We start from the raw sequence: 11,595 nt of genomic DNA, 5'->3' as shown, positions 1-11,595 counted from the left end.
CTGAGCTGCCTGCCTGCCCAATGCCGTCTGAGCTGCCTGCCTGCCCAGCGCCATCTGAGCCATCCGTCTGCCCAGCGCCATCTGAGCCATCCTTCTGCCCAGCGCCATCTGAGCCATCCGTCTGCCCAGCGCCATCTGAGCCATCCACGAGCCTTCAGAGCCGCCTGTCTGTCCCGAGCCATTAGAGCCATCCGCCAGTCAGGAGCGGCTAGAGCCGTCCGTCAGTCAGGAGCCGCCAGTGCCGCCAGCCAGTCAGGAGCCGCCAGAGCCGCCAGCCAGTCAGGAGCCGCCAGAGCCGCCAGCCAGTCAGGAGCCGCCAGAGCCGCCAGCCAGTCAGGAGCCGCCAGAGCCGCCAGCCAGTCAGGAGCCGCCAGAGCCGTCAGCCAGCCATGAGCAGCCAGATCCGTCAGCCAGCCATGAGCAGCCAGATCCGTCAGCCAGCCATGAGCAGCCAGATCCGTCAGCCAGCCATGAGCAGCCAGATCCGTCAGCCAGCCATGAGCAGCCAGATCCGTCAGCCAGTCCGGAGCTGCAGTCCCTCAGTCCGGAGCTGCCGTCCCTCAGTCCGGAGCTGCCGTCCCTCAGTCCGGAGCTGCCGTCCCTCAGTCCGGAGCTGCCGTCCCTCAGTCCGGAGCTGCCGTCCCTCAGTCCGGAGCTACCCCTCAGTCCGGAGCTACCCATCCGTCCGGTGGCGCCCTCTGGGATGGTCTTCAGTCCGGGACTTTCTACAAGGGTCGCCGCTCCAGAGGCGCCACCAAAGCGGGTATTGACAATGGTGGAGTGGGGGCCACGTCCCGCACCCGAGCCGCCGCCATATTAAGGCCCACCCCGGACCCTCCCCTTCAATGTCAGGTTGTGCGGTCGGAGTCCGCACCTTTGGGGGGGGGGTACTGTCACACCCTGGCCTTAGTTATCTTTGTTTTCATTATTATTTTAGTTAGGTCAGGGTGTGACATGGGGAATGTATATGTTTTGGTTTGTCTAGGGGTTTGTACGTTTAATGGGTCAGGTTCTTGTCTAGGTGTTTGTATGTCTATGGCTGCCTAGATTGGTTCTCAATTAGAGGCAGCTGTGGTTTATTGTCTCTGATTGAGAGCCATATTTAAGGCAGTTAACCCACTGTTCCTAGGCCGTCATTGAAAATAAGAATTTGTTCTTAACTGACTTGCCTAGTTAAACATAGGTTAAAAAAAATCTACACAGCATATCCCATAATGACAAAGCAAAAACAGGTGTTTATAAATGTTTGCTAATTTATACAAATAAATATACAGAAATACCTTATTTACATAAGTATTCAGACCCTTTGCTATGAGACTTGAAATTGAGCTCAGGTGCATCCTGTTTCTACAACTTGATTGGAGCCCACCTCTGGTAAATTCAATTGATTGGACATTATTTGAAAAGGCACACGCCTGTCTATATAAGGTCCCACAGTTGACAGTGCATGTCAGAGAAAAACCAAGCCATGAGGTCGAAGGAATTGTCCGTAGAGCTCTGAGACAGGATTGTGTCGAAGCACATATCTGGGGAAGGGTACCAAAGCATTTATGCAGAATTGAATGTCCCCAAGAACGCATTGGCTTCCATAATTCCTAAATGGAAGAAGTTTGGAACCACCAAGGCTCTTCCTAGAGCTGGCCACCTGGCCAAACTGTGCAATCGGGGGAAAAGGGCCTTGGTCAGGGAGGCGACCAATAACTCGATGGTCACTCTGACAGAGCTCCAGAGTTCTTCTGTGGAGATGGGAGAACCTTCCAGAAGGACAACCGTCTCTGCAGCACTCCACCAATCAGGCCTTTATGGTAGAGTGGCTAGACGTAAGCCACTTCTCAGTAAAAGGCACATGACAGCCAACTTGGAGTTTGCCAAAAGCCACCTAAAGGACTCTCAGACCATGAGAAACAAGATTCTCCGGGCTGATGAAACCAAGATTGAACTCTTTGGCCTGAATATCAAGCGTCACGTCTGGAGGAAACCTGTCACCATCCCTATGGTGAAGCATGGGGGTGGCAGCATCATGCTGTGGGGATGTTTTTCAGCGGCAGGGACTGGGAGACTAGTCAGGGTCGAGGGAAAGATGAACGGAGCAAAGTATAGAGAGATCCTTGATGAAAACCTGCTCCAGAGTGCTCAGGACCTCAGACTGGGGAGAAGGTTCACCTTCCAACAAGACAACAAGACAACAACCCTAAGACCTGAAAATAGCTGTGCAGCAACACCCCCATCCAACCTGACAGAGCTTGAGAGGAGCTTCAGAGAAGAATGGGAGAAACTCCCCAAATACAGGTGTGCCAAGCTTGTACCCAAGAAGACTCGAGGCTGTAATCGTTGCCAAAGGTGCTTCAACAAAGTACTGAGTAAAGGGTCTGAATACTTATGTAAATGTGATATTTCTGTTTTTAGAAATGTGCAAACATTTGATTATGGGGTATTGTGTGTAGATTGATGAGGAGAAAAACAATTGAATCCATTTTAGAATAAGGCTGTAACGAATCAAAATGTGAAGGGGTCTGAATACTTTCCAAAAAAACTGTAAGTAGGGACATTTAGCATGGTGAGTAGGGATGTCCTAAAATGCATACCGAACTGGTTGTGAGTTCTCCAATGAAATGTCAAATTCAACTATCAATGTGGCCAAGTGCCTATGCAAGATGACTGCCGAGCCAGCTGATGGGTCAGGTGGTCATCAGCTGACCATATTAAGATGGCTGAGACAGAACACACAGACACACACCAATCAATTCACTCAATGGAAGCCAGCGTCTGAGGACATTGTAGCAAATAGGGTGGATAAATTAAGATGGCCGTTTACCATTGAAAAAAATGGTCAGGTCCGGTCTAACTCTCCCATAGACACCAATGCAATAGCAGCTGGGTCTGGTCTACTTTGTTCCATGACTTCCATTGAAACAAAAACAATTAGGGAGAGGGAGGTCTCACTTCCTCTGCTATCTCTGACTGCAGTATGTATCTTTGAAGAAAAGTGGAGGATGAGGACTTTTTGCTGGTCATGTATGAAAGGAAATGATAGGATAGCTTATTTTTCTGGTTCCAGGTCATTATCCAAATATAGCCATGCCGTCCTCCGGGGTGCTGCCTTGGCTTCAAGGCATGATGTGTAACATAGGCAACCCCTGTGTAAACCATCCCACGCCAGGAGAAGCACCAGGACAAGTCAACAACTTCAACAATTCCATGTATGTAGAAGGACAACCATTTCAACCAATTTCCATACAGTGACAATTTCCAAATGTACTTCAATATATCCTAGTTTGACTTGCATTATTTCACCTTGATAATGGTAGGTTGTGATGCTCAGTTGGCCATTGATGTTGTTTTAGAATGTGAGTTAAAACATATGTGAAAAATGTTAAAGCTATATTTTATTTAGCCATGCATTGTTTAAGATTTTTCTTGAATAATGTTACTTTTTTTTTCAACCTTTCTCTGTCTAACCAGAATTGCTGGGATGTTGATCGAGCTGCAGTCACTTCTGGCAAACAGATCCATCCTAAACAAATTCCAGAGGCTTTCAGAAGATGTGGACCATTGGGCCTTGATTATACAGACATCTAACCCTGCAAACGGTACAGTATTTCAACATTTCAACTCAAATTGTTCAAACTTTTTTTAGGACCCTGGAAAATCATGAGCCCCTTGGAGTGGTGATCTACTTTGGCACACAAACTCAACTGATCCTGTACCCACTGTTTAAAACTAAGTCTTAAACCAAACCCTGAAAAAATCATGAATAATAAAGCTTTTACAGCTTGTCCAATTACTGGTTCAGCAGTAATTGGAACAGTATAATACTTTACCAGACTGACAATCACTTCGCCATGGATTTGACCAAGGTCCTCTATCAACGAGAGTAGCCCATTCACGATTTGTTATTCTCCAACATCCCTTGAAAAACAATGACAACTGATTATTTATGATCCAATTTTCTGTGTGGAGTGGCAGATCGTTTATCTTTATAAGTTGTTACTTTGCATTTGGCTCATTTAGCCTGAGGATATTCAGATTTTCATAAGGCACCTAATTTGCAAATAGGCAAAAGGGGGCTTGGCCATTGTTGAGCCTCGCACAAACACCACACTGAAAACCACATTTGCATTTTGGGGTCGCGGGCTTGTAATATACAAGATTAAATCCATCAGAGATCTATGCCACAGCTTAATTAATGGGATACGCTGTCTGAGGCGAGATGGCGAAAGGTCATTAACGCTAGCAAGAAGCAGAGGGATATCAAAGGGATAGGGATGGCAAATGTGACTGTATTGTGCTTCTCACCGGAGATGATTAAATGTGTTAGGGTGGGGACTCCAATCTCGTCCGGCAACCAAGTTCAGTCGGAGGCGAGAGCATGTTTTTGGTTTTGACATGTTAGCGTAATGTTGTCCTACCTGATTGGTGGTGTTACAATGATAATGACAGAGGTATACTATTGGCAATAGTATAGTATTTGTAAGAGCATAGTGGTAGTATGAGTATAGTATTAGCAAGAGTAGAGTGGTAGTATGGTTATAGTATTAGCAAGTGTATAGCATCAGTATGAGTATAGTGGCAGCATAAGTATAGTATTGGCAAGAGATAATGGTAGTATGAGTATAGTATTAGTATGTATATAAGATTAGTATACGTATAGCATTATTAAGAGTATAGTACTAGTACGTGTATAGTATTGGTGCGAGCATATTGATAGTAGGAGTATAGTACTGGTAAGAGTATAGCATTATTAAGAGTATAGTATTGGTAAGAGTATAGTATTGGTACGATTATAGTATTAGTAAGAGTGTAGTGATATTAAGATTATAGTGATATTAATAGTATAGTATTAGTAAGAGTATAGCATTAGTAAGAGCACGGTATTGACACGAGTATAGTATTGGCAAGAGTATAGTATTAGTATGAGTATAGTGATAATATGACTATAGTGATAGTAAGAGTATAGTGACACCAAGAGTATAGTGATATGATGAGTATAGTACTAGTAAGATTATAGTACCAGTACGGGTATAGTGACAGTAATAGTATAGTATTAGCAAGAGTATCAGTAAGAGTATAGTACTGGTAATAGTATAGCGCTGGTAGGAGTATAGTGAGAGCACGAGCGTAATATTGGTAATAGTGTAGTATTAGTAAGAGTATAGTGATAGTAAGAGTATAGTATTAGTAAGATTGTATTGATAGCAATGGTGTAGTATTAGTAAGAGTGTAGTGATAGTAAGAGTGTAGTATTAGTAACAGTGTATTATTAGTACGATTATAGTGACTGCAAGAGTATTTTGATAGTAAGAATGTAGTGCTAGTAAGCGTGTAGTTATAGTAATATTGTAGTGATAGTAAGAGTGTCGTGATAGTAAGAGTATAATGGTAGTAAGAGTATAGTGATAGTGATAGTATAGTATTAGTAATAGTATTGTATTAGTAAGGTCATAGTGTTAGTAAGATGATATTATTAGTAAGAGTACAGTATTATTACGAAATATATTGATAGTAAGAGTAGCTCTACCTGTGGTTTAAGTTAAGAAGTCCTTAGCATATCCACCAATATTGATACTCATGAAATTAGTACCATAACAGATTTCGTTATGTTCTATTTATTTACTCTAGAATACTTAACCGAACCATGTAGCCTAGTAGCTAACCATTGTACAGGAAACTAGTACTGGGATGTATTTAGCTTGTGATCTGTACCCTTACATTCTCATTCAAAGTGGGGAGGTTAGCATTCAACAGTCGATTGGTTTTGATTTTGTCGCTGCGATCATGACTATCAGTGGGAATATATAGCTAGCTGGCTAATTGTTTTTGTTTGAATGATGCATCTGGACACTCTACCAGCTTTTTTGTATCACCTGGCTTCTGGTTCCTGGTCTTTTGAAAACATAAATTGAAGAGTCGTTTGAAGCTTGGGCTCGTAATGAGGACAGCTGGCTCCTACTCTGAACTGTGTGTGGTGAGCTTTCTGGCTCCCAGAGCTGCTGAGGCATCACCCAAGTGGGTACCATACATTCTGGAGGAGGAGAAGTCCAGTAGCTACACGACTCAGGCTGGTTCCCAGAGTAGCCCTCTACATGATCGTCACCAGACTCCGTCTTTATCAACCATCTCCCTGACCCCCTTCCTCTGAACTGTCCCTCTCCATCTTTGGAGGATGCATGCACTCAAAGACTTGGCCTCTATTGGTTGACCTTACTAAAGCTAGGCTACTCATGATGATGTATTGGTTGACCTAACTATAGGTAGGCTACTCATGATGATGTACTGCTTGTACTGTTTTGCTTTTGAAGCACGTTGAGATTGTTATGAAAAGTGCAATAGAAATGTAATTTATTATTATCATCAGCACAAAATGGCTACTTAACTGACTGATACACGTTTAGCAACGATGTGCGAGCTCTCACTAAAACAATTCCACTGTTCGACCCTCCCTCGCTCTTATCCACATTTTATTGCAACATTCACTTGGAGAATACAATACAATTTAAATTCTGATTCATCAGTAGTTTATGACCCAATGCCCTCCAAAGTGATGAGGAAACAAAAAAACGAATCAAAGCAAAGCACTCTGGGAAATGCTACACCTAATGCTGTCAACAACAACATGAGAAAGGAACATCACCTCTTTCAGAAATATCTCCCAATCTTTGATGTTTGACACTTTTAGGGAGTATATTACATTCCGTCTTCCAAAGAAATGATACAGCTCCCTCAAAAATAGGTTTCACCCCAGATCCATTCTAACGCGAAAGCACAACTTGTTCTCTTCTCTCCCTTCCTGTTTAAGGTCAGCCCATTCCTCTGAGAAGTATCCTAAATGACAATGAAATGTTCACCGCATATCTGAAGAAGAACTTGTCCATGCCATTGACAGTAGTCAACAGTCTGATGAACTCAAATATTCAACGGAATGAGGTGAGTGGGCATAACGCCACGCACACATTTTTTTCACGTCATAGTACTGCGTGCAAAAGATGTGCAGAAAGGTCCGGAAACAACATTGCACTCTTAACAAACACAACACGACTTTATTTGTCTGCTTTTCTCTTAATAAACACCTCGCCCACACAACACACGAACACAGACTTTTCAGCCAGGGTGCAGTGGCGCTAGTGCCAAATGTCTTGTTCAAGAGCAAAATGGTTGGAGATTGTAGTTGGGATAAGAGACGAGCAGTCCTGCACTTCTTTTAGTACTCAGCTGTTGATTCAAACCAGGGACCTCTCCAACCTCTAGGCTACTACCTACCTCCCAAAATGATTGAACATATCACTGAATGTATTGCAAGGACATCATTTTCATCTTTGTTCAAGCCCAGCATTAACACACCTGGTTCAACTAATTTTAAAATCAGGTGTGTTAGCCTTAGGGGTTCCCAAGTGTGAATACTTGGCGGTCCCCCAGTAGTTGATTGAGGATCACTGCTCTACCTGGCTGAGACCTTTGTGTTTGGGTGAAATAAAGCTATACTGTAAGTGTGATCTATGAGCGACCCATTCAGATGTTCCCAATTGATACGCTGTTCCAACTGATATCAGATGACATGGAGGAAGACAATTACGTGTGCCAGGCAGTACACAATTCACTGAAAAGGGTGTTCAGATAGAATGCACAATGATTAGGAGATCACCACCTCCTCCACTCACTGTCTAATGTGTGCGTGGGCCGGGGTTAGTGTGTGTGTGTTGTCTGTGTCTGTGTCTGCTCATCTGCATATGTGCAAAGTACAAAATTAAAGTAGAAAACTGAATCAGATAGGTTTCTTTCACTTCTGACACTCATCATATCCTTTAACCAGATGATGGGCATTTCAAGGCAAGACGACCTGAGAACCACCCTCTGCAATGGAACAACTCTTGATAGATATGTGGAATTCACCAGCGTGTCTGACAAGGAGGCCTTTCAGAATGTCAGCTGCTCCCTCCCAGCACAAAAGATGAGACGAGCCAAGGAAGTTTTCCTACAAAACCTGGATACAAGGAAGATACTCACCAATGTAAGTAATTGGAATTAGGCTTGCAACTGAATGCTGTCAATTGACCTTAAACCTGGAATCCTTAATGGTGAAACGGCCACGTTCGTTTGGGATATTACAACAACAAAGAAGTTACAGCAAACAATTAACATAGTTTTTTTTCTCTGACATCATTGCACACGCGATAGAACAGCAGAATACCCACACTGCTCGATGCAATAACGAAGATGCTGGGTCGGACAGTGCCGCTGTTTCCCCTAATGCAGATTCCATCTTCAATTGTATTGTTTGTTTCACTGTGACATACAGTGCATGTAATGATGCAGCATTGTATTTCACTGACCTTTTCTCTCTTTTGGATCTTAATTGTTTGAAATCTATGTTAGTCACTGCCTGATGGTTGTGGCATGTGGCATATTGGTGATTCGCAATTAGTGGCTATTTTCGGTCCAAGACATCCACATGTCACCAAGTAGGGAACAAATATTAAGACTAAATCAGGAGTTCCTAGGCTGTAGTCAATTGGAGCTTGTTACTGTCAAATTGCAGGCATATCCTGTGCAGCTATAACACTCAACTTAATACTGCTGCATAATAATACATATTTTAGTTCTATTGAGCTGCATAGTTTCTAAGAAGCAAAGAAATTAAATTGGACTTACTTACTTATTCCTTTTAGCTCGTAGTAAACCAAAGGGCCTCAACAGTGCATTACATTGGATATATACAATATTATACAATAGTGTGGAGTCGGCAATCATTTAGGTTTATATTCTAGATCATTTTCTCTGGAGTATTTTCGTTACTGAATCTTGTATCTCTGTCTCCAATGCGTGAGTTCACTTTTTCAATCTTGCATCGAACAGAGCATCCTAAGGTCAAAACTGTCCAAGGCATTCACCATCTTAACCTGCGTTGTTTATTGCACCTTTGAAATATGTGAGAGTGTATCTGTCTCAATATGTTGGCATGGTGGTATAATGGTTTAGACGGCTGTAGGGGAAAAGTATGTTTGAATAAACCCAAGGTGAGAGATTTTCCCTAAGCCTGAGCTTTTTGCTCTGTTAAAGAGGCTGTATGGAAGTTAATTTACTAAACTCATGGAACCACACAATACTTTGTTTTCGGCTAACAATATGCTTTTGCTCATGGGCGTTGGGAGTTGTATCCCTTTTAGTCAAATGAGGTAAATTCTGGGCAAAATACAGTGTATTCGGCAAGCCCTTGACTTTTTCCACATTTTGTTACGTTATGTAGCCAAATTCAAAAATTTATTATATCAGTTTTTCCCTCATCAATCTTCACACAAACCCCAAAATGACAAAGCAAAAACAGGTTTTTAGACATTTTTGCCAAATGTAAAAAAATAACACATTTACGTAAGTATTCAGACCCTTTACTCAGAACTTTGTTGACTCACCTTTGGCAGCGATTACAGCCTTAAGTCTTCTTGGGTATGACGCTACAAGCTTGGCACACCTGTATTTGGGGAGTTTCTCCCATTCTTCTCTGCATATCCTCTAAAGCTCTGTCAGGTTGGATAGGGAGCGTCACTGCACAGCTATTTTCAGATCTCTCCAGAGATGTTCAATCGGGTTCAAGTCTGGGCTCTGGCTGGGCCACTCAAGAACATTCAGAGGCTTGTCCCGAAGCCACTCATGCGTTATCTTGGCTGTGTGCTTAGGGTCGTTGTCCTGTTGGAAGGTGAACCTTCTCCCCAGTCTGAGTTCCTGAGGGCTCTGGAGATGTTTTTATGAAGGATCTCTCTGTACTTAGTTCCGTAAATCTTTCCCTCAATCCTGACTAGTCTCCCAGTCCCTACCGCTGAAAAACATCCCCACAGCATGATACTGCCACCACCATTTATCACCGTAGGGTTGGTGCCAGGTTTCGTCCTGACATGACGCTTGGCAATCAGACCAAAGAGTTCAATCTTGGTTTCATCAGACCAAAGAATCTTGTTTATCATGGTCTGAGAGTCCTTTAGGTGGCTTTTAGAAAACTCTAAGCGGTCTGTCATGTGCCTTTTACTGAGGAGTGGCTTCCATCTGGCCACTCTACCATAAAGGCCTGATTGGTGGAGTGCTGCAGAGTGCTGGTTGTCCTTCTGGAAGGTCCTCCCATCTCCACAGAGGAACTCTGGAGCTCTGTCAGAGTGACCATCGGGTTCTTGGTCACCTCCCTGACCAAGGCCCTTCTCCCCCGATTGCACAGTTTGGCTGGGAGGCCAGCTCTAGGAAGAGTCTTGGTGGTTCCAAACTTCTTTCATTTAAGAATGATGGAGGCCAATGTGTTCTTGGTGACCTTCAATGCTGCAGAAATTTTTTGGTACCCTTTCCCAGATCTGTGCCTCAACACAATCCTGTCTCAGAGCGCTACAGACAATTCCTTCAAACTCATGGCTTGTTTTTTTTCTCTGACATGCACTGTCATCTGTGGGACCTTATATAGACAGGTGTGTGCCTTTCCAAGTCATGTCCAATCAATTGATTTTACCACAGGTGGATTCCAATCAAGTTTTAGAAACATCTCAAGGACGATCAATGGAAACAGTATGCACCTGAGCTCAAATTCATGTCTCATAGCAAAGGGTCTGAATACTTATGTAAATAATATATCTCAGTTTACATTAATACATTTGTAAAAATGTCTAGAAACCTGTTTTTGTTTTGTCGTTATGGGGTATTGTGTTTAGATTGACAATGATTTGTTTTATGTAATCCATTTTAGAATAAGGCTATAACGTAACATAATGTGGAAAAAGGGAAGGGGTCTGAAAACTTTCCGAATGCACTGTATCTGTCCATTTAAGGGACCCTTTTTGGCTCAAAAATGTTTGCATAACCTCTTTAATTGAAGTTTGTTCTCTATGCTTCTCCTATCATGGTCTCCAGTGGCCGTAGTAAAGTAAAAGCAATTCAATTTGTTTGAATAAAAATTGATATTTTCTTGATTTCATTTAAACATTATTTCCAGTAGAGGCTACAAAAGAGTGCACAAGTTTATCTTTGAGAGAAAGTGTATGGGACAGCAAAAGCAATAAATAAATGATAAGGCAAGAAGTACACAGGCGAAAAAAAGCCATTTGAGCAACTTAAGCCCGGAGGCATTTTCAGTCATAGACAAGAAAGCCAGACAAGCTCCGAGCAAAATGGAGCGGGAAAAACATTCTTTCACACTCAGAGAGATGGGAGTTGCAGAAAAGTGTTGATAACAACAACATAAAGAAAGGGACTTAAGAAAGAAAAAAAGAGACAGGGTTTATCGAGACAGAGTTGAGTGGTAGTGGGTGATTTGGACATTTGTTGCAGCTTAGCACAGAGCACGATAGATAGTGAGGTCATAGGAGGTGTTGGACAGTAAGTAACTGGTGCTCTCTACTTCTGTCATACAATGGTCAAGGTGCACAATAGGTTAGAGATGTATGAAAATAAGATGTTTTTATCTTAAATTAATTGAATTTAAAAAACTTTATTGATCCCCATAGGGCAAATAGGATTTGTCCCCAGTGTAGAATACATACAGTGATTAAAACGCATACAACAGATATGTGAAGTTTTACAGGGTCAGCCATAGCAGTACAGTGCCCCTGGAGCAAAATAAGGTTAAGT

The 11,595-nt window shown here is 42.7% G+C and overlaps 1 protein-coding gene across 1 annotated transcript in view; it reads left to right on the top strand.

The window, feature by feature from the left end:
• LOC120048976 (phospholipid-transporting ATPase ABCA1-like) overlaps positions 1–11,595 on the top strand; it is a 301,645-nt gene that overhangs the window by 20,376 nt on the left and 269,674 nt on the right. The window contains exons 3-6 of the mRNA XM_038995238.1: positions 3,059–3,200; positions 3,463–3,590; positions 6,797–6,924; positions 7,808–8,005. Of these exons, the coding sequence (XP_038851166.1) occupies positions 3,059–3,200; positions 3,463–3,590; positions 6,797–6,924; positions 7,808–8,005 (596 nt within the window). The remainder of the gene's footprint in view (positions 1–3,058; positions 3,201–3,462; positions 3,591–6,796; positions 6,925–7,807; positions 8,006–11,595) is intronic.

The sequence above is a fragment of the Salvelinus namaycush genome, chromosome 6 (assembly GCF_016432855.1).
Source record: "Salvelinus namaycush isolate Seneca chromosome 6, SaNama_1.0, whole genome shotgun sequence".
Classification (NCBI taxonomy): Eukaryota; Metazoa; Chordata; class Actinopteri; order Salmoniformes; family Salmonidae; genus Salvelinus; species Salvelinus namaycush.
The sequence above is the reverse complement of the archived record's forward strand: the minus strand, read 5'-3'. Positions and strand labels throughout refer to the sequence as shown.